At 37.9% G+C, this 24192-nt stretch overlaps 2 protein-coding genes across 4 annotated transcripts; one reads left to right on the forward strand and one right to left on the reverse strand.

Moving 5' to 3' along the window:
- Positions 1-3802: 3802 nt before the first annotated feature.
- pcyt1aa (phosphate cytidylyltransferase 1A, choline a) lies at positions 3803-18175 on the reverse strand. 3 transcript variants are annotated; one of them, XM_042497768.1, is made up of 9 exons: positions 17850-18175; positions 13447-13560; positions 12193-12292; positions 11853-11969; positions 11217-11368; positions 10879-10957; positions 9990-10132; positions 9660-9848; positions 3803-7002 (listed from the first exon to the last, which is right to left on the reverse strand). In XM_042497768.1, exons 2-9 carry the CDS (start codon positions 13558-13560, stop codon positions 6784-6786), a joined length of 1113 nt encoding a protein of 370 aa, XP_042353702.1. In that variant the 5' UTR covers positions 17850-18175; the 3' UTR covers positions 3803-6783. The 3 variants fall into 3 exon arrangements, with proteins under 3 accessions (XP_042353702.1, XP_042353704.1, XP_042353703.1); XM_042497770.1 differs by lacking the exon at positions 17850-18175 and adding an exon at positions 17651-17702; XM_042497769.1 differs by lacking the exon at positions 17850-18175 and adding an exon at positions 17477-17547.
- A 2908-nt stretch (positions 18176-21083) lies between these two features.
- LOC121951266 (extensin-like) lies at positions 21084-23673 on the forward strand. Its single transcript, XM_042497531.1, has 4 exons — positions 21084-21171; positions 22186-22236; positions 22665-22804; positions 23014-23673. The coding sequence occupies exons 1-4, from the start codon at positions 21084-21086 to the stop codon at positions 23671-23673; spliced, it is 939 nt and encodes a 312-aa protein (XP_042353465.1).
- The last annotated feature ends 519 nt before the right edge of the window (positions 23674-24192 follow it).

Consider the following 24192-nt stretch of genomic DNA (forward strand, 5'->3'; position numbering starts at 1 on the left):
TGACATGTCAAAATTTGACATTTTTCGACATACTATACTATGGCGTTTTTGGCCATTTTTTGGACATGCTAAAATATGCTGTTTTTGGACTTTTTTTGGCCATTATTTTCACTTTGTGTGTCATGATATGTCTTTACAAGTGCAAATAAGTTGGTTTCATCCATTTTTATGACACGTCAAAATTTGACATTTTTCGACATACTATACTATGGCGTTTTTGGCCATTTTTTGGACATGCTAAAATATGAAGTTTTTTGGACTTTTTGGACCTCTATTTCCACTTTGTATAGTATGATGCGTCTCTACAAGCTATTTTCATGTCATTTTCAGCCATTTTTTTATGACATGCCAAAATTTGACATTTTTCGACATACTATACTATGGCGTTTTTTGGCCATTTTTTGGATATGCTAAAATATGATGTATTTTGACTTTTTGGCCTTAACTTCAACATTGTATAACATGAGGTGTCTCTACAAGCTAAAATAAGTTGGTTTCATCCATTTTTATGACATGTCAAAATTTGACATTTTTCGACATACTATACTATGGCGTTTATGTCCATTTTTTGGACATGCTAAAATATGATGTTTTTTGGACTTTTTTGACGTTTATTTCCACATTGTATGACATGAGGTGTCTCTACAAGCTAAAATAAGTTGATTTTATCCATTTTTATGACATGTCAAAATTTGACATTTTTCGACATACTATACTATGGCGTTTTGGGCCATTTTTTGGACATGCTAAAATATGAAGTTTTTGGACTTTTTGGGCCATTATTTGCACTTTTATGTAGTATGACGTATCTCTACAAAAACAAATAAGTTGGTTTCATCCATTTTTATGACATGTCAAAATTTGACATTTTTCGACATACTATACTATGGCGTTTTGGGCCATTTTTTGGACATGCTAAAATATGAAGTTTTTGGACTTTTTGGGCCATTGTTTGCACTTTATGTAGTATGACATATCTCTACAACAAAAACAAATAAGCTGGTTTCATCCATTTTTATGACATGTCAAAATTTGACATTTTTCGACATACTATACTATGGCGTTTTTGGCCATTTTTTGGACATGCTAAAATATGATGTTTTTTGGACTTTTTGGGCCATTATTTTCACTTTATGTAGTATGACGTATCTCTACAAGAGCAAATAAGTTGGTTTCATCCATTTTTATGACATGTCAAAATGTGACATTTTTCGACATACTATACTATGGCGTTTTTGGCCATTTTTTGGACATGCTAAAATATGCTGTTTTTGGACTTTTTTTGGCCATTATTTTCACTTTGTGTGTCATGATATGTCTTTACAAGTGCAAATAAGTTGGTTTCATCCATTGTTATGACACGTCAAAATTTGACATTTTTCGACATACTATACTATGGCGTTTTTGGCCATTTTTTGGACATGCTAAAATATGAAGTTTTTTGGACTTTTTGGACCTCTATTTCCACTTTGTATAGTATGATGCGTCTCTACAAGCTATTTCATGTCATTTTCAGCCATTTTTATGACATGCCAAAATTTGACATTTTTCGACATACTATACTATGGCGTTTTTTGGCCATTTTTTGGATATGCTAAAATATGATGTATTTTTACTTTTTTGGCCTTAACTTCAACATTGTATGACATGAGGTGTCTCTACAAGCTAAAATAAGTTGATTTTATCCATTTTTATGACATGTCAAAATTTGACATTTTTCGACATACTATACTACGGCGTTTTTGGCCATTTTTTGGACATGCTAAAATATGAAGTTTTTGGACTTTTTGGGCCATTATTTGCACTTTTATGTAGTATGACGTATCTCTACAAAAACAAATAAGTTGGTTTCATCCATTTTTATGACATGTCAAAATTTGACATTTTTCGACATACTATACTATGGCGTTTTTTGGGCCATTTTTTGGACATGCTAAAATATGAAGTTTTTGGACTTTTTGGGCCATTGTTTGCACTTTTATGTAGTATGACGTATCTCTACAAAAACAAATAAGCTGGTTTCATCCATTTTTATGACATGTCAAAATTTGACATTTTTCGACATACTATACTATGGCGTTTTTGGCCATTTTTTGGACATGCTAAAATATGAAGTTTTTGGACTTTTTGGGCATTATTTTCACTTTATGTAGTATGACGTATCTCTACAAGAGCAAATAAGTTGGTTTCATCCATTTTTATGACATGTCAAAATTTGACATTTTTCGACATACTATACTATGGCGTTTTTGGCCATTTTTTGGACATGCTAAAATATGAAGTTTTTTGGACTTTTTTGGACCTCTATTTCCACCTTGTATAGTATGATGCGTCTCTACAAGCTATTTCATGTCATTTTCAGCCATTTTTATGACATGCCAAAATTTGACATTTTTCGACATACTATACTATGGCGTTTTTTGGCCATTTTTTGGATATGCTAAAATATGATGTATTTTGACTTTTTGGGCCTTAACTTCAACATTGTGTATAACATGAGGTGTCTCTACAAGCTAAAATAAGTTGATTTTCATCCATTTTTATGACATGTCAAAATTTGACATTTTTCGACATACTATACTATGGCGTTTTTTGGCCATTTTTTGGACATGCTAAAATATGATGTTTTTTGGACTTTTTTGACGTTTATTTCCACATTGTATGACATGAGGTGTCTCTACAAGCTAAAATAAGTTGATTTTATCCATTTTTATGACATGTCAAAATTTGACATTTTTCGACAAAGCTTGTAGAGCTTGTAGAGACATCTCATGTCATACAATGTGGAAGTTAAGGCCCAAAAAGTAAAAATACATCATATTTTAGCATATCCAAAAAATGGCCAAAAACGCCATAGTATAGTATGTCAACAATGTCCAATTTTGACAACACAAAAATGGCTGAAATCAACATATTATAGTTTGTCGAGACACATCATTGTATTCAAAGTGGATATACAGGCCAAAAAAGGCAAAAAAGTAATAATTTAGCATATTGAAAAAAATGCCAAAACCACCACAGTATAGTATGTTGAAAAATGTCATGTCATTTTGACATGTCATGAAAATGCCTGAAAACATCATATTATACCTTGTTAAGATGCTCCATAGTAAACAAAGTGGAAAAAAAGGCCAAAAACATCATAATTTACCATGTTGAAAAGATCACCAAAAACACCATAATTTAGCACATCCAAAAAATGGCCAAAAACACCATAGTATAGTATGTCGAACAATGTCAAATGTCATTTTTTTTGACATATGATAGCTTGTAGAGACAAGTCATAGTATACAAAATGGAAATAAAGGCCAAAAGCAACATTATTAGGCATGTCTAAATATGGTCAAAAATGCTATAGTAGTGGCCATAGTGGCTGAAAATGACATATTATAGTTTTTTTATGCTATTTTTTTCAAAATATACAAACGTAACTTTTACAATTATATTTTTGATTACTCATTTCTAACCGAATATCACAAAAACATTGCACAGTACACCAGAAACCAGCAGAATGGTGAGGGTTTTTTTCATCATTACTTTGACCGCTGTAAACAATGCAATGACTTTTCCATTTTGTCAATTAAAAAAGTAACAAGCATTCAAATGGTTGCAATCAGATTGGACCCTTCTCACTGCCACTTGTAAAATATTTGAAATTTTCAAGGGAAATAAAGCTGGCTTAAGAGTAGCCAAACCAAACCTACTGTGAAGAACTAAACTGAGAATTAAAACTCAATCCAGAAAAACCCTCAACAGTTACATTTAACCACCGGAGACAAAATAACTAATCAAGGTCAAGAAATGCTTTGGCCAACATGTTTAATACATTTTTCCTTTCTTGCCCATCCTCTACATCCAGGACAACAACAAAATTAACTCCAAACAGTAAAATAATACAATTAAAACGCTGTTAAAACATTTACATGTGTATCTAGCAGTAGTGGCTGTTATTGGCTTGCCACTTGAGTCTTGCCACCTTGAACTCATGGACATGCTCTTTACTGAGAAGCTCATACTGATTTAAGGGAACAAATGCCACAAGAATTGAGGCAAAGTGTCCCAAAAGTAGCTTAGCACCAAAATCACGGCTGGATTTTCTCTGCAAATTATACTGGTTTCTGTACTTTTACTACCAAAAGTAGGAATATATAACTGTGGGGATATATTTATTTCCCAAGAGAGGCAGCCTTTGCTGCTGCAGCAAAGATCGATTTTAATCCACAAGTTCTTTTTAGGAATCCAAGCCTAGAACAGACATCTGTCAACATTTATATTAGAGTCATCTAACGGTATTGCATTCAGATCACCCGTGACGTTTCATTTTCGGTTATATAGGAGACACAACACATGCTTTAATAATTACTGGAGAAGCAGGATTCAGACACCGAGGCAGGAAAATCTAAATTGTCGGACCCAGTCACATCGCCTTAGTGGTGCAACAGTGGCTCTAATCAGAAAGGAAGAATAATGCTTAATCGTTGTGCTCATCTCAGGAAAAAGAATCAGTTCAGGGAAGAAGGAGGTAGCTAAATGAATGTAGTTCTGAAGTTTCATGAATGCATACAGTGAGTCCAAACCCCACACATTAGTATTACCCCTTTTCCACCAAATTAGCTCTGGTTCTTGGATGTTCAGGATTCTTTGAACGTTGGTGCTATCAATCAAACCAGCCTGGGTTTTCACCAGTTTTGATTGGAATCAAGGACGTGTTTTCAGTGGAGGGCGTTGAAAAATGGAAGTAAACGCCAAGCGGCAACCATTTGGGGTGAAAAATTAAGCCAGTACCAGAACCTGCAGTTCTGTGAATGACCACTTGAGGCTGGCTCAAGAAGCGAGTCAAACCAGACCACGACATTAAAATGCACAACTTTAGAGTTGAAATAAAAACGTCTACAGTCAGGTGCAAAAACAGATTCTGTCTCTAAAGCTAATTTCCCCGTTCTTGACCACTGTACGGGGGATGAATTTTATATAACACACACATTAACATTTCATTAAGGCTTAAAGTTTACATTTTTTTAATTAATGTCGGGCCCCTTAACAGACAGCCTGTCTTCAAGGTGTCACTGCACTCTATTATTGCCTTTGTTGTTTGTTTTTATCCCAAAAACAACTACTAATGAGGCCAGTGCACACTCTCTTCTTGAAAATTTTCTCTTTCAAATCTCTAGAATATGACACTTCCATTGAGGTTTTCACAGTTTGCACTTCAGGTTAAGAAAAACCTGCTAATTTCTGGTTCCAGCTGAGAGCCAACTTTTCAGGTACTGAACCAATTTATTTTGCTCTGAATGGTGCAGGAACCAGAACAGAACCACGTTGGTGGCAAAGGGGTATGACACAGTGCAGGCCTGTCTGCCAGCCTTTAAACCGATGCAAATTGCGTAAACAGACTCAGTTCACTAAAGCAGAAGTCCTGCAGGGTGGTGCAAGATTTGAAAAAGCCCGAAATATTTGGGACGGCTTTGTATGTTTTGCAATGTATGTGTGCTACCAATGAGGAGATCTCATTCCTAAAAGTGTGCTTATGACTGCAACTAACCAAAAGATTCTTATGAGAAGTATTGAGACAGTTCTCAGGTCTTCTGCGATATATGAAAATGCTCTATTATCCTCACATCAGTCAGATGAAAATGATGACTTCCCTACAGGCCCAGAATCTGCATTACAAAAAGAAAAAAATATCTAACGCCATCTTTGCTCAAGTTGATTCACTGTTCACGCTGTGAAAGCACTGCTAAACGGAGATAATTAAGATCATTATCTGTGCACAGTGATAAAGAAAGAAAAGAAGAACTCTACAAAAATAAGTATTTCTACATCGATGATTAAACGGGTCGTCCTTGCAAGACTTTCTTCTTGCGCCACAAGAAAGCCTCCCAGTTTGAAACTAGTCTTCCAAAGACTGAATTTTGTGAGCCAACAAAAACATTTAAAAGCAAATTTATTGTTATGTGCAGCAAATTCAACGCTGTACCCAGATCTGTCAACAGACACATGCCGATGTAAGAGTATGCACGCAGAAACATCACATGCACATACACGCTCAGCCCCAAAGCAGGCAGACAAACTTGGAGAAAAAGCTGCTGTTTAATAGACGTATAACACTCAGCTCTCAGGTTCGGCTCCAATTTGATGTAATCTGGAGTTTCACTTTTACTTGTTGAACAGGATTTAAACTGCCCCACATTAGCAGATCATTTAAATGTCCAGTTTTCTGATCTGTTCGGAAAAACTTCCCCTGGAGAGATTCAACAGTGTCTCCATGAGGTCTCAGCTATCCAACACCGAAGTAGATGTGCTTTTCCAGCGAGTGACCAAAAACCTGTGAGGCCTCCCACTAAAGCCATGACAAAAACAAAACCTCTTCCCCACTACAACGTCAACCTTAAGAATACCGTCATAGATGGAGGAGCGCACACTCAGTGTAACCCCTGCAAATATTCCCAAGTGACAGTGAGTGACTAATAAACTCAACATCAAAAGTGACTGAAATAAACGAAGCTAAATTTCAAAGAACTCAGGTGACTAGTGGTGACTTTTACTGACCGTTACGCAAAAAACAAAGGGACAAAATTGGCGGTTAAAAATAAGAGCTGTGAGGAAACTGGCTGTTACAGTTAACTTGACACTGAGGTGCTAAAAAAAAAAAAAAAAAAGTAAAATCATAAACAAACAAAAAAAAATGGAAGCAGGAGCTCGATGGAAATCACGTTACTCAGCAGCTCTGTTAACTGGTAGCGCTGACTGCGACCCAACGACAGTGAAAGATTCAAATGTGCTCTAGTTTTCGTCGTCTTCCTCGTCATCCTCACTGATGAGGTATCCGCGGGCTCCGCTGTGGTGGGGCGGAGGCGAAGGAGGCGGGGAGGTCTTGGTGAAGAAGGGGAGACGGAAGGTGGGAGAGGGGGAGCGCTCCTCACGCGTGGGGCTGCTGTTGGGGCTCTGCCTTGGGCTGATGGCCTGCAGCATACGGCCTTTCCCCTCCTTCAGCATGTGCTTCTATGGAGGTGAGACGGAAACATCCGTAATATCAACTGATGATACAATCATTTAAATGTAAGTACAAGACAGGATGATTAAGGATTAAAAAACTGCTTTAAACAGTCAGAAGGTAAATTCTGCGTCTACACAATGAATAATTTTGGGGACATCCTTTCAAAAGTACCAACATCCTATAAGCCAGGCTAGCTGTTTTCCTGTCTCAGTGCCAAGCTAAAATAACCATCTGCTGGCTTTAGCTCCATAGTTAACAGACAGATACTAGTGTGGTATCAAACTACCTATCTAAATCTCAATAATAAAGCAAAAAGGCATATTTTCCAAAAATGACAAACTGCTCCTTTAAGAAATGGTAGGGTAGAAGCACAATCAGATTAAACCAAATCTTCTTAAATGTTGGGTCAGTGGCATGAAATCTAATCAGATGGTGGTTTATGACCAAACGAAAGAAATTTTAGTTGTGTGCACAGTATTTTGTATGTTCTCTAAGCATACCAAGGTTTTTAGGTTGATGAACGTATAGCGATAGTTTGGATTTTTTGAAGTGGGGTTGTACCAGGTACTTATTTTTAGTCAGTGCATTAAATACAGTAGATGACAGTCGGCACATACCCAGCTTGGAGAAGCAGGCAGGAGTACCGCCACGGAAGCTCATGCCCAGGCCACACAGCACGCATGAGTAGCTTCTGATGGCTACTTTACTGAACTGTAGCAGCGTTGTTGCTGCAGCGCTGCTGCAAAGCTGCCTGCTGCTATATCTACTGCATTTTCACAATTATATTTTATAAACGATATTCCACTCATTTATGAAGTCGTGCAAACCACTTTGCTGTCAACAACACGGTCATGCAAACGTTTCACAAAAAAACTTTCATGTTAACAACTGAGGGGATTATGTCGACTGAAACATCGTCAGAGAGCTTTTATTTTGAAAAGGATAGAAGAAAAGGTTGAGTAAAACTGATATATTTGCATTTCTTTATGTCTGTGACAGATATAATCATTGAAACTGTAGTGAGAGCTAGTATAATTTCAATACAAGTATCAAAAACTTATTTTTACTGTTTATTTTTGCTGTAAATTGGCAAAACTCCCAGTCTCTAGATGTTCTGCAGCTGAGCAGCAGCCACACCGCACCTGAGCAGCACTGCTGCACCCAGCAATGTGGCTGCTCTGATCTGTTAACACGGTTGCCCAGAACCAGGTTCTGTGACGCACACACGCTGCTTACTTAGGGATTATGGCCCGTCGTAAGAATTATACTACAACGATGCAACTCTAAATATTGCTGAGGATTTTTGTTATTGTGAGCTGTTTTTGTGTGCTGTTCTTCACTTTATAGAAGAAACAACATATACAAGAAAATAAAAAAAGAGTGATTATGAGAGCATCATTTATGAATCAGAGCATAGTGAAGAGAAACTTCAGGGCCGTCTGACAGCAAGGTAAAGCAGTAAAAAAATGCCTCATATAGCATCCACTTAGGGCTGGTATACATTTTTTAGGCGGCTAAAATACATTTTGCTGCTGTCCCCGTCCACAGCAGTACATTACTTCTGCGGTGGTTCTCCTGCCTTCTTCTCCAAAATGGAGGCAAGTCAACCACCATCTGCTGACTATGGATACGTACCTCACATAACCCCACTTAAACTGTCCCTTTAAAGTCATAACAGTTGTAGTGGATGATGAGGACAACTCTTGATAAGAAGATATTCAAATGCCTGAACAAAACAGAAACTTCTCTCGGAGAGTCCTTAGATGACCCTCGGGGCTCAGTTAATGGACCTAACTGCCTTGTTGAACTTATGACTCTAGTAAGCAGAACTAAATTACATCAGATTTTATTGCCCGACCTACAGTTTGAGTTAACTTACGACTCATTTGGGGCAAGGAGCTGTCAACTGAGCTCATGTAAAGACTCAGGGAGACATCAAGAGATCCCCACATCATAGAAACTGACAATTTATGCTTTTGTTGCGCAACCAACACGGGACACACATCCGCACATCTTCAGACTGTAAGAGAGGACCACACTGACTGATTTTTGCATTTAAAGTCAAATGTACTATGAATTGTTGTGTGGAGATCTCATACCTACAGAACTGGAACTTTGCCTACATGCCGGTTTTGAGGCCAAACTCACGAACACAAAGCTGTGCCTTTGTGTTACACACGAGCGTAACCGAGCTGCCCGTCCAGTGTCCTCATAAAGGGCACACCGCAACTTTCCAGAGTAAACCTTTTCCCTGGCATCGAGACTTCTGAGGAAGATGAAATGACCTTTGCTGTGATTTTATGGGGTTGATGCTCTTAAATGATAGGGAAACACCGAAAGTCCTAAACACTATGGACACTTTTGTGCCATTTAAAAATATATAGCAAATATAGAGCCGTAACTAAGTTCACCGAATTAATGCTTTTTATATTATGTATGAATTTCTTACAATCAAATAAACTTGAAAGCAAAATGATCAGGTGTTCTTGTATGTTATTATACGTGTCACTGAGTCTCCTATTTTATAAGTGACATGTCATAGATGATAGACTTACTTTCCCTGTGCAACATGTCTCCCAGGTCTTCCCCAGAAGGGTGTGCTCTCAGTCAAGCTGCCTGAGTAAACAGTGATAAAAAAAACAAACTAAACCAAAATCCTCACCAGAGCTCCCTCAGGGCCAAACATCTGCAGGAAGTTGCCGATGAACTCCCTGGATTTTTCCTCCCATTTCTGGATGAGGTCGATGCTCTTCTCCTCCACCTTCTGGACAAACTCTTTGCTCCTCTCCTCCACGTCACGCACCTTTCTTTTCACCTTGTCCACGCGTTCCTGCAGGTGGTACTTCTTCTCCTGATAAAGAGTGGTGGGGACAGCAAAGGTTACAAAAAGTTGAGAGGTGTGTCACCGCCACACACCTCACATACAAACAACTGCCTTCACATGACAAGCTTCGTCACACTCACATAGTTAATCCAAAGCTACGTTTCTTACATTAATGAAGCTGACGTTGAGCTCTTTTGCTGTGTATCCTCTCTGCAAGTTGCGTCTGACATACACATCATAGTCACGAACTATGCGTGTGATGATGTCAGATGTGGAGATGCCCTCTGTCCGCTGGGTGGGAGCAAACATACCTTTGGAGGGCAAAGGGGGACCAAAAGGTCAGTCGACAGCAGGTATAGTTGTGTGAATAGTTAGCCCTTCTTTGTATGTGTGTCTGCAAGCATTTATCTTTGTACTTAATACTGCTCAAAGTTTGAGCAATTTATTACACGATGACACTTCATTGACACTGAACCCAGCCAAATCTGGTCTGTGATCGGGAGCTGGCTGGCCCGATGACCATTTTCTTATTCACAATCAAAAATAAACTGATTCACACTGGGATTTTTTGTACTCTTGATATAAATAGGGTGTCAGTTTAACTTTTTAAAACAACATTTTCACTGTGGTCAAAAAATGATTTTCTCACTCACTTGTCGCAAGCAAAGGAGGGCATGCAACTGTATTAAAGGGGTGGTCTAACAGCACCATAAATTACATTTATCAATTAAAGAAATTTGAATGTGTAAAAAAAAAAACAAAAAACTATCTCATTGAATCTGCTGAATCACTTTATTCAAATAATGCATTTTGTACAAGGAGTAATTATCAATCATTAATTAATTAGGGGTAATGACGTCATAATATGACAACAGATATTCAAAGATTCATTTGAAAACCACAATAGGAACTTTGAATTTACAAAAATTATTCAGTATGGCCCTATTTCTGTATGTTATACTTAAAAAATAGAGTACTACACAGTCCCCTATGTACATTGGAAGCAGTAGTAAAGACTGCGTACTACACTACAACTCTTGGTTACTTTGGCACTCACCGGCTTCCTTAATGTGCTTGTACACATCATCACTGCCCGCTGAGGAGTATGGGATGTCATCATGGGCCACAAAGTCAATCTGGAGAGGTCATTATAACACACATCAAAACAGTAGATTCTCATCTACAAATTGTACAAAAACAAAAATACACAAAAAAGACAGCAGGGGAAAAGTTAGCAAGGATCAGAGATGGTGGCTCGCCATCTCATTCTTTCACATTATTTTTGTTTCTCAATAGTTCTGTGTCCCTCAACTCAAGATTTCAATGAATAAACAGACTGAAGAGCTCTTATTATGTTGTTTTGTCCTTTTAACTTTCTCTGTTTTATTTACTCACACGATGTTTCGCAAGGAACTCCGGCGTTAATGTCCACGGAGCGTTTCGCACCACTTCATCCACATATCGGCAATGTCTGACAGCATCGTATCGCTCGTCCTCATTCATCACTGTGAAGCCCTTGTATTTGTGGGTCAGGTCATCACTGCATACTTTGAAAAGTTAGAAAAGAAATTACAGAAATTATTGTTTAAAGTGCCTTATCCATGATTTCAGTTCAAAACAAAACATGGATGAGGTTGGAGATTTTGAAGCCAGTTAACAAAGAAATGCATTTAAATTATGGAGACAAATGTTACTTTAGTGAAATATTTTTACTGTAGTGCAAAGAAAAACTGTGTTTATCCTAAAAGGGATCATAGTCAAAGGGAGCACAATGTGGAGGTGATAAAACTCTCAAGATGTTAAAATAGAGCTAAGAACATTCAAAAATATCTTTAAAAAATCAAATTAACAAGTTCTCTAATCTTTTAACTATCAGTTTTCTTACTTTCCCCAGGCATCTGACTTTATCAGACTTGTAGTGGGACTGTCGTGATTGTCTTCCTGTTTTTTTAGTTTGGTTACGCAACACTGACTGAGGTCTGCTGTAGTGAAAACCCATATGGACACAAACATGCACAAACACAGACTTACCTCCTACGATGAGGTGTGTATTTGGAAAGAGGCATTTTGCCTGCATGAGTGCTCTGGCGTGACCTGAGTGAAAAACGTCAAAGATGCCATCTGCGTACACTCGCACCGGTCTGTCAGCTGGACGGAGAGAGACGAGACATGCGGAGATTAGAAACGTTTGTACTCATGTGCAGGATCAGATCAGTATTCAAGACTGAGAAGGAATAAACTTATACTGGGTAAAAAATAAAGGAGAATGTGTATAAGAAACATGGGGTTAAATGTTTAATAAGACTAAGTGGCATCAATCATATGGAGAAATTGTCAAAGAAAAAAAACAGACTGAGAAAGTCAGACTCACGTGGTGTTCCCCTCTTTGCCTCCTCCATGTTAACTCTCTCATAAGGTTTCCCATCAGCTGGCACCAGCTCATCTGCAAAAGGTGCAGGGTACTTCAGTCCCTAAGAGATCCATACCGAAAAAAAAGAGGAAGATTTGAAAGATTAAGGATGTTTTCTGTTTATTCACACAGTTTTATGCTTGTATGCCTCTGCTTGCCAGTCAAGTTGCACTTACAGTTTACAACCATGTTCATGAAAACACGGATGCTTCACACACAGCTGCACAGAAGATCTTTACGATCAGCACAGTTTCAAGGTGAACACCAAAGATTAAAGTTACCAATTGAGTACTTTACCTAAAGATTCCCTTTCAGTTCCTGAGATATGACATTGAGTAATGACCAGAAGTGTTTTTGCAGAGAGTCAAGATGTTACAGTAAAGTTTAACGTTGACCTTTTCAATATTAAATGTCATCACTTCATCATTATATCCTATCATACATTTGTATGACATGTTGTCATAATTAGTGTATGAATTCTTGAGTTGTGGCCAAAAACACATTTTGTGAGTTCACAGTGATCTGTGACCACCAGTTCATTCTTGGGTCCAAGTAAACATTTGTATGAAGTTTGAGGAAGCTCCAAAAGGCTTTTTTTGAGATGTTGCATTCACGAGAATGAGAAGGGCGCAAGGTCACAGTGACCTTAATTTGACCACCAAACTCTAATCAGTTCATCGTTGAGTCCAGGAGAAAGTTTGTGCCAAATTTTAACAAAAAAAAATTCCTCAAGGTGTTCTAGAGATATTGCGTTCCTGAGAATGTCACATACAGATGGACAGACAGACAGATAATGTGAAAATATAATGCCTCAAGCCACGGCTGTCATCTGCACGGAGGCATATAAATTACAGTTGGTCACTATAGTGAAAATGTATTCTTCCCTTGTTGTAAAATTAGCACACTCTTGTTTTGTAATATTCTTTCCTGAAACAATCCGATGCATTTATTTTAAGCATCAGTCAATATAAAGTCTGACACATGATGCACACAGCAGATTGACTGCAGACCTCTGAAGAGAAAATACAATTTTAAAAAGTTATGTGAATAAGTTGGACATTTAGTTCCAACTTTTTTAAGTTCCAACTTTTTAGTTGGTAAATCACATCATGCGTGCATATTTAAACAGCCAGAGTGGCTTGCACATACACAGTCCATAGAAACTGCCAGACAAACATGCTGCTTAATGAAAGCCGAAGAACACAGCTGACTCACCACAGTACATCTGGGGATTTTCCCAAGCCGCTCTCCCTCCTCGATCTCCCGATTGGAGCTCTCTCTTCTCCTCTTCCTGGACAGCAGCAGCTCGCTGGAGCTTTGGGCCTCCATCTGTGTCAAACCCCAAGAAAAACGCAATTAAAATACAGCAAACTTTACAAACACAACACACTGCTTTGTCATCTTCTAGTACTCTAGAAAGAGACACATAGCTACAAACACCAAGTTTTACTCTATATAACAGTGGTTTTCAATTTAAGGCCCACAGACCACATCTGGCCCCTGATAGGGTGCCGGGTGGCCCCCTAGCCATTTTCTAATTCACAGTAAAAAATAAAGTGATTCACACACTGGGAACTGTTTTTGTAGGCCTATTTTAGTACACATAAGGAGTACATAAAACAGAATCAAAATGTTTCTGTGGAGAATCCCCTGCATCCCTCAACAGAGACCCAAGCTAAGCCCCTATTGTCCTAAAATCTTCGAAACATCCTAAACTCCTAGAAAAATACTATAATCCTAGAATTGTCTGAAAATACCCAAAACGTCCTAAAATTAAAAAAAAAAAAAAAAAACGTTCAAAAATCCGAGAAATGTCCTTAAATTCTAGAAACATCATAAAATCCTAGAAATGTCCTAAAATCCTAGAAATGTGTTAAAATCCTGGAAACATGCTAAAAATCCTAGAAATATCCTAAATGTCCTAGAGAAATGTATGGGGCTCCAGCGACTGGCCGCTGGCCCCCTATCATTTTGCAAAAGTGGCCCTTAAAGCAAAGCAAGTTCAGTATGCCGGCTGTATAATGTGCTCAAGTTCTGGACTTGAACTCTGTGTTACATAATTATTGTAAAAGCATCATATAGCACACAGCACAGACAGACTGTAAATCTAGACTATGGCAGATGACATTTCCTGAGTCAACCATGACCCAGTAACAGAGGGGGAGCACAGTGTGTGCCTCAGCTCAATGAACCAACAGGAAAGACTGGATACAAATATAGCAGCTTTCACAGACACACATTTGAAGGTCAACTGAGAATGAAAATAACACCACCTGTTTCAACATAAAACATTTTATCCCCAAACATGCAGAAAATTAACCATGACCAGCCTGCTGTTACTGCAACCATAAAGGATGACTGAGATTCAGTTAACGTCACACATTTGGCATCAGGTGATCCAGCCCTGCTTCAGCAGTCTGCAGTCCACCGCAAGTGGGCAAGCTTTCATATTAGATGTTGACCCACATTACCCAGTTGGATGACTTTCCAGTGACTGCACACACTGGTATGTTAAGTGACTCCATTATCAAGTATATCAGAAAACAAAGCTTAAAGGTTTTTGTTTGTTTGTTTTAACCCAAAAAAAGTTTTTTAAAGTATTTTAACAAGCTCAACATCCTGGGTAGTTGTGCATTATGCATAAGTAGAGCTGAAAATAACTAATCCCCTTGATCATTGCTTGATAATCTGCTGATTATTTTCTAATCTGTGAATTGTTTGGTCTTAACATAACAAAGCATTGGTTAATTGGCTTGAAATATCTTGATTTGTCCAAGCAACACTCAAAAATGCAACAATGATCTATTTATGACTATATAAAACAGAGAAAAGCAGTAACGTCTCACATTGTAGAAGCTGTCTTAAAAAATAACTTCATAATTAATCAATTATTAAAACAATCAGAGTAATTTTCTGTTAATAACCCGACTATACAGAAACAAATAAACTTGGACAATACAAATTTAATCATCAGTATCTTAAAGGAATGTTCCTGACCACTAATTTCACTGATATTTATACAGCTGCTAGCATAAAAGTAAGAAAACACTCAGAAATCAATGAGCACGATATTATTTATAGGGTTAAAAGTTGCTCCCGAAATCAGTGTTTGTCAACCTTTTTCCTAAAGAGACCTCTTTTCTATCACTGAGCAAACTGATGACCCCTGGCTGTGTAACTTTTTTTCGTAGATATTTCATATAATCAATGCATAACAATAATAGTACAGAACAACTGATAAACTGTACGATGAACTCAAATAGTGATCAAAATTACAGCAGGAAACTTGTGTAAAACGCACAATTTAGAGAAATTCTAAAGAACTTGTTTCATACGAATATTGCATCAGAGCTACAATTTTCCTATGTATTCTTTAATTTTATAACTCATACACACTTAATAGGCTTATTTATTTACTGTTTCATTCTTTCTTTCTTTTTACAAATTCTTCTGCTTGCTCTTCTAATGCAGGACAAGGAGGGTAAGGACTATGAAGACTGTGAAAATAACTTTTGTTCAGGTCATGACTGTGTCCTTACCCTGTGAAATTTCTGAATTATATCTTAAATAATAATGTAAATTTTAAAAATAATAATTTCATTTTGTTTTCTTCACAGAAATGAATAAAATTATGAGATATAAGCCTACTATAAACTTTTTTTTTTCAAAAACAAAATTCTTACACCCCCCAAAATCAAGAAGGCCTTGCGATATCTGATGAAGCTTGGGCTTTTAAAGTGTGTACTCTGGGACCCCCAGGTTGGAAACTAATGCCCTGAATAAAGGTTTCAGGTGAACACAATCGCATAAAACAATAAATATTTAGATATAAGTTAAACCAACTAGTATTTATGGTGCAGACTACAAAGGGTAGCAATGTTTAATCGACTTGGCAAAAATGTAATGCATATCCCCAGTCTTAATGGCGTCTATAACTGTCCTGTGTATCCTGGTAGAACAGGACTGGGATCTAAAGTAGTCTATGAATTTTAACATCACGTGACGTGCTAACGCGAGGACAGTTTGAAATACCCTCAAAGCTGCCATCAAAGATGATGATGTGACGCCGACCCAATCTGTCCATCTTGAGTGGAACAATAGAAACTAATGCTGATATGACACAAGGGCTCCTGTGTTATGGGTCAAAGCTCTGCCCCTTTCCACACATTACGCCATCAAAAATAAAACCACGGGTCATTTAAAGGGAGGCATTCATTATTTTGAAATGCTGAAATGTCTAACTTCATCACTTCCTTAAGTTTCTAATTATGTCTTAACAACCCTTGGCTGGACTTTTGCTGCTGTGTCAGTACTGAGAGTGTGACTCAGTACAATGAGCGACAGACGTGGCGGTACACGATCCTGGTGGTGACAGCTACCTGATCCAACACTGGGCTCTTGCACAAGCAACCCTCTGCCTCTTTCTCTTGGCAACAGCTGAGAGTGAGAAGCCCTGCAGGGCTCTCACACTCTGTCAGAGGAGATTTATGTGAACAGCACATGTCATCATAATTGAGACGGGCTGCTATAATAAGAAAGAAACAAAAGGACAGCGCCAAATCGTGTTAAACCAGATGCCTTGCAAACGAGGTCAATGACAGCCCCTGGAACCTTATTTCATGAGACGAGACAATGCCTCTAAAAAATATTATGCATATATTTCTTGGAGAATTTTAGGGAATAAGACTTATATTTGCAGAAGCTACCAGGGGTGGGAATCACAAGAGGTCCCCGAATAAAGTCACACAAAATATTGCGATACTGTGCCATATCTATTTTTCCTTCCACTACCAGAATTCAGGGTTGTAAGTAACAAATAGAGCCATTTATCTATTAATTATTTTCTCCATTAATTGTTATTATTAATTGTTCAAAAATACAGCTACCAGCCCGAGGTTACGTTTTCAAATTGTTCCTTTAGTTAAGCCAATAGTCCAAAACCCAAAGATATTCTATTACATAGAAAAGTAGCAAATCCTCACATCTGAGAAGTTAAAATCTGATAATGTTTGACATTTTGACTAATAAAAGACTCAAATGATTGATCAATGATCGAAATACTTGCTCATTACTTTTTCAGACTTTTTTTCCAACTCTTAAAACACTTAATGGAAACTGTAATTTTGGGTATTACGGTATAGACATAGCGATCCATGACAAAGTCGCAGTTATCTTTTATTTTTGTACTTGCAGCAAATGCAGAAATCAAATGTCCATTTTGCTATATGGCAGCTGGTATCCATACCTGACCTCCTTGTGGCTCCCGGACCACACTTTGAAAACCACAGACTTGAACTGCATTTCACACAATGTTCCCGATGTCTGCTTACTCACTCATTTTAATATGTTACCAAATTAACGCCACACAGACATGCCAAAAGTTAACTCTAGTTAGCACAATAAGTATTCTCGGACTTACGACTTTAGTTAGACCAGTGACTCAAACAGCTGACAGAGGAGTTGTACTGGTAACACTGGTTGTGTAGCTTAACTGTCAAATCCTGGCTGACTGAACGCTGCGCCTCCAGCAAAAATCCTTTCAATCAATATGCTAACTGCATACACAATAGTGAAGTTACCTAATGTTTGGCAGCTACTTTGAGTTTCTGCGTACTTACTGTGCACTCTTTTGTCCGGAATGCAGCTCTGCAGGAGTGGGCGGCTTCCCACCCTCGTAATGCAAGCAGGATAGCGAACTGCAACGAAGCTAGCTGCTAGCTACCGTCGAGTGCTAGCAGAAGCTAGCAGGCTAGCTGTAAAGCTGCTTGGCTTGTTAGCTAACTTTAGCAGTTAGCTCGCCAGTTAGCTTACAGCAGAAAGGTTAGTGCGAACAATCCTTTGAGTCCGACGTCCTGAAGGTCGCTGTGTTGCTGTCCGAAAACTGCAACTACCAGAGGGACATACAAATTATCAGCAGTGACAGCTTGTACTACAACGCTGACAGGTCAACAACCCAGGAACTACAAAACTTCGACATCCTTACAGGAAATGACATAACGAGTTGGACATTTCCGGTGTTGTGGAGTTCTGCCACATAGTGGAGACACTGGATATGACAAAAAGACGTCCTCCGTTTCATAACATACAACATGCTGTCCTCAAATGCTTAAAATGTAATTATGTCAAGTTATAAACACACACACACACACACATATCTAATTGACTGAAAAAACAATTAATGTGATTAGTCTTGTAGGGTACCAAAAGTTTATTTTTTATTACAATATTTATAATTTGTATTATAAAAAATCAGTAATTGGCATCCATGTATCAATACAATCAAATCACACAAAGTATTGCGATACTGTGCCATATCTATTTAACTTCCTCTACCAGTATTTAGGGTTGTAAGTAATTTACATATATATATATATATATATATATATACACACACACACACACACACACACACTATAAACATATTGCTGTAAAAATATGGCCAGATTCTAACAGTAACGTACGTTTTTTTGAAATAGTAAAACACTTTAAACATTTATGCTTTTTCAAGCCAATATTACTGCTGGGAAAATAGGGCCAAATTCTGACAGTAATGTACGTTTTTTTAAATGATAGTTACAGGGGTAACAAAATCTTGGACTGAAGGGTACAGAGCTTAAAACCTTGGTCTTGAGTAGATCCTCTTGTGTCCTGCAGAGAGCTCCAGGACAAGGTGTAATTTCACTTGAAGATCAGAGGGGCACAAGTTATGATAATTGATACCCTGAAGGTGGTGATAAAGTTGTGTAACAAATGCTGCCGTACATTGCAGTCATGCAGCTATCCCATGGTCCCCCTCATTACTGGTTGGTTTGAAATAAAGAACAGAGAGCAATGAAATGATTCACTGCAGTTTAGAAGTATTAATGCCACCAAGGAGAATGATTTGAGAATGATGTTAGTGTGACTAACAGCCTGGATTTAAGATCCTTGCGACTTATTTAAATTTTTTATTATGAAACAACTAAGATATTGAGGTGTACAGATATTTAATGAATAACGTTATCCCCTTTCCATCTTTCTGTTCCATGTAATTCTTGGTACTTGTTGAATTAAAGTTGACTCACTGGTTATTTTTTTATTTATTTAATTTTTTCTCTTTAATGTCATTTATGTTCTGTTTTATTTTACTGTAAAATGTTAATGGGGGGCAGGGGGTGTATAAGCCTCAGGCTTCTTGATCACTCGTGACAATTTTTTTGTTTGTTTGTTTGTTTCATTCAACTGAATTTTATGCAGTTTTTTGCATATTGTGTACAAATATACTAAAGAGAACAAAAGAACAAACGATCTCATTGAGCATTGTAAACTATTTGATACATTTACTCTTCTGTCATTTTTAAAGATGTTGCAGGGTTATTTTTCATCTTTCAGAGGGTTTATCCCTTCAATTAACTGTCAAACTGCCATGAGGCTCATCCAGATTTATTTTTGCCCTACTTACACCCTCTGTAAAAAAAAAAAAAGATGATTTATTTTGTGCGGTGGCTGTTTGTCTCAGTGTACAGGTAAAATAAATGTATAGGATTTAAAATGACAGGTACCTTTCCATTTTTGTCATGTGCACAGAGCAATTACAGTATGATGTTTACAATTAGCCACCTGGCAGAGCCGCCATAGACTCCCTGTCTCCTTGTTGCAGTCTTTGATCGCAGTCTTACCTGCTGGTTAGAAGGATAGACTTGGCCTCACTGTTGAAAAGACAAACACTGAGCAGGCGGGCAAGCGCTGTGGAGAATGAAAATGAAGACGGTTAAAAAAATGACCTCAGGATGAAATGAAGCAAAATCAGTCAGCAGATTATGACCATTACCTGTTTTAGCGAGTAGGAAAGCCACAAAACAAACTACCAGTTAATACCATCAGTTATCTTTAATGTAACCTGTTCACACTAGAAGACGTGTAGATATGTGTGGTTGTCAATGTAATTTCTCGAGGGGGATGCACGGGACACATCCTCCTTAATATTTAAAATATTTTTATTTATTCTCCTTAAATTAAACATTAAAGAAACAGGGAACTTTTATTTCAACAAAGTAAAAAAAAAAATAGAAACACCATAAATGATACATAAAATGCACAAACTGGTGCATGAAATTTCACCAGAATACAGGAAATGTAGTTTTGATGCTAAAAATGTGAGGATTCCTCAATCCTTCCTGGTTCAAATGTGTGAATGTGTGAATCTACCCTGGCCCTGCCATAGTATATTCTGGATAACCTATAATACAGTATGCCACTTGGACCCACACTTTTTTTCCTGATCAAGAAAAAAGCCTCAAAACATTTGAATATTGTTTGTTTTTGTCTTGATTGTGAAGAACATTTTGTCTCCAAATGCTACAGGAAGGAAGTAGAAGACAAGGGAAAGGGGGCTCTGGTGGGAAAACTACTCAAAAATTGTAAAAATGCTAAACATTTATTCAAATAGTAACTTTAAAACAAATGTGCATTTATTCGTGTTTTTGCTTTCTATGCATTCATAAATATGTGTATCAATGTGGAAACAAATAAAAGCGGTGTTTTGAAGTCCCCAAACAACAATTTCCCAGGATGAGTTACAGTGTCTTGGTGTTTGGACAAGCTAGCCCATAATTCCTGCATATTTCTTGGGGACTTAAACAGCAGTTGACTCTGCTTGCCCCCTACTTTTTGACTGGCCAAGACCAGAGTTAAAAGGACATATCCAGCTGTTTTGGGACAGAGGGTTAATTTTTACCCTCTGGGCATGTTTTGTCAAGAACTTGGCTACAGTAGCATGGTGTATGTCGTCATGTTTCACATATTTGGTCCATAAAACAAACAGAAAATGTTGCTTAATTGGCAGCTATACATTTTGGAAGACGTGGTGTTGAATGCACAAACTCTACCTCCATTGCTCCATTGATGGCTACATCAAGGACTATGACTCCATAGGAAGGAGGGTGCCTGTGCACCCAGAAGGTGTCGTGCTGACAGTATTGTGTCATGTGGCTTTACAAGGAGTCCGTTTTTGTTTGAAGTTCGTCTTTTACTGCAGGTTGATGCACAGTGTGCTAATGAGCTCTTCCACGTCTCATGAGGGGTGGGCCTACTTGCAGCTCAACGGCCAATGGAAAGGCATCAGTTTTAACAGCAGTATTTATGAACAGTTATGTTGTGCAGCAGATTACACCAGACCAGAGAGATGCAACAACAGGTGAGCAGTTTTCTTTTCGTCGCTAGAAGCCCAAGTTTAAGTTAAAAAGTAGAGCTTTTAAAAGAAAGCAGCTTTGCTTTGCATTGTTTATGTTGTGCAGAAAATTCACACAAAGACAAATTTTTAATCAAATTCTCTCACAAATGTTTAAAAAAGATAAACCATTGCACTTCATAAATTAATATCAGACACCTACTTTAACTGGAAAAAGCATGGAAGGTCCAGCAGTAACTTCACATGCAATCAAATCCTATAATGTTGTGCCCTGTGATACTTTTTAGTGTCTTTGCATTTTTTAAAACTTTTTTTTAGAATAGTTATTTAATAGGCATTCTTTATGCAAGACAGAATGCAAACTAAATTTGGTTTTGTGTGTCATTGCAATTGCAGATGTCGAGGATGTTTTTCCAGGTGTCTCTGTTGAGGGCATTATGCTGCATGCTGTTGGTGCCAGGTTTGTCTGAGCTAAATGCATGCATTTTATTTTCTTTCATCCTACCTTTATGCAGGAATTATAACTGCACCAATGATATGCTGAATCATGATTGAATGACAGAACTGCAGCTGTTACTATGCACTCACAAGTTGAGTGCCTCCTTCAAATGTCTGTGAATTGAACCTTTGAATTTTTTAAAAAAATAAATCATACTAACGATATATTGCTATTTTTTTTTTACAGCAGACAATAATTAAATAATTAGCTTTCTTATTATTTTGGCAAAATATTACATACTCAAAATGATTTGGTGTGTTTAATAATGTTTTCTGCCTCCCCTCAGGTTTGATTGAAGCAACATCTCTGATGAAAGTGAAGAATCCTGAAGGTATTCAATCCACCAATAACTTGCACCCTGCAATAAAAGTCTATTTTTATATTTATATTTGAGCTGGAAAGGTACCTTTACTAAAGTTAATGTATAAGGGAATGTATCTCAAGACATAACGTAGTATAAGTTCAAATGCAACTATTTATGGAAAGACACTGGCACTATTATGGCTATTGTAACTATAACAACTTTCTTCAAACAAATAATTGTTATAATGTAAACTGTTAATCTGTTCTGTATGGTAAACAAGAATCAATAATACTTGTATTTATATTTCAAAGGGACTTTGAATGCCCCCTCTAATATTTTTCCCAAATTGAAAAAAAAAATAAAAAAGCAGCTGTTCAGTAAGTTTAAGTGATCAAAAATAAGCTACTAATCAGAATTTAAATGGTAATTCCTGACTCTGTGTTCTTCCACAGTGAATCCAGTTAGCATTGGCTCTGCTCAGGCTCATGATTTCTTGACTAATTCTCGACCTAAGAGAAACATTGACCCAAAGTGGCACAGAGGCACACCTGATTTCCAGTCCTATTACCGCTTCTACAACAGCATCGGACACATTGAAGGAGTAAGTTGAGTTAATGTGGTTCCAGTTGTATTAAACTATTGATATATATATGAGACTGTTATAATCTCTCTCAACATCATCATAGAGAGCAATTACTAATTTCACACCTACCATTATTGTAATATGACATACATCTGTTTCTATTATTGCCGTGAAAAAAAATCTATATTTTCATTTCCTCTCTGATTTTTTCTGTGTTTCTCAATCAGCTTTATGAGATCGACAGGATTAGGATGCTGTATCAGCAGATGCGTCACTTGGAGTTGATTTACGGCCCGGATGCATCCAGTTACCAAAATGTCATGGGTGTGCTGACAAGCACTGCAGCACCAACCACTCAGCCCCCTCCACCCCCCACCACCGCTGCTCCGACACCAGACCCTCTGGAGAACGCACAGAGGTTTTATCTGTGTAACCCCAAAGACCCGCTGTGCAAACCTCAGATCGTCTACCTGCCAACAGGAGCTGTCCCAGTGCTGTGTGACCCGCGACTCAACCCCTCCTGCAAGCCCAAAACAGAGGAGGAGATAAAAGCCACTGCTCCTCAACTACCCCCAGTTCCTCCTGCTCCCAAAAAGTCTCTCCCATCTCCCCCTCCTGCTCCAAAAGCCATGGAGTACGACTGCGACCCATACTGGGACCCTGACTGCCTTATCGATCATCCTCCACGCCCCATCCAGGAAACATCGCCACCAGAGGCACCAGCTGAGGAGAAAGTGGAGAAACTAGACGTTGCAAAAGCTGAGGAAACTGTCCCCGAAGCACCAGACTCCCAGAAACCCCTCCACCCTTACTATGACCCTTATGATTTCAAACGTGACCTTTATGACCCCTTTCGTTACGCCAATCCAGCTCCTGATCCACAGTAGAAAACAAAGTGCTGAAGAAATGAAAGCCTTCTTTACTGACTTTAAAACTCAATCACAAGACTTAATCAAAGCAGGACTGTGAGCAAATCCACATAAAAACAAAGGGTTAACTCACATCAGGTCAAATCAGACATGTAAATGATGCTTTTTGCTCATAGTTTTTTCCATGTGACAGACGACACTATGACTCATTTGTATGGATGAGAACTGCACAAAAACTTTTGTATGTAACAATAACAACTTTAAAAAAAGAATAAAAAATTATTGACTCAGTGATGAATGTGTGTGATTTTATACTTCATTTTAGTGTGTTATTCTGAGGCATTTTGCAGATTTGTAAACAAAAAACAAACTAAATAGAGCACACTAGTCTGCCTTTCGGTCAGCCTTTGTGTGTGTGGGTTGTTTTGTTGGTGTGTCCATGCGACCGAGATCAAGGACAGGTTGACAGCAGACAGCAGCAGGAGGGGGTCTTTGAAAACATTTCACTGGCGTCTTCTCTTTATAAATCTCTTACTT

This window comes from Plectropomus leopardus, chromosome 12, assembly GCF_008729295.1.
Source record: "Plectropomus leopardus isolate mb chromosome 12, YSFRI_Pleo_2.0, whole genome shotgun sequence".
Taxonomy (NCBI): domain Eukaryota; kingdom Metazoa; phylum Chordata; class Actinopteri; order Perciformes; family Serranidae; genus Plectropomus; species Plectropomus leopardus.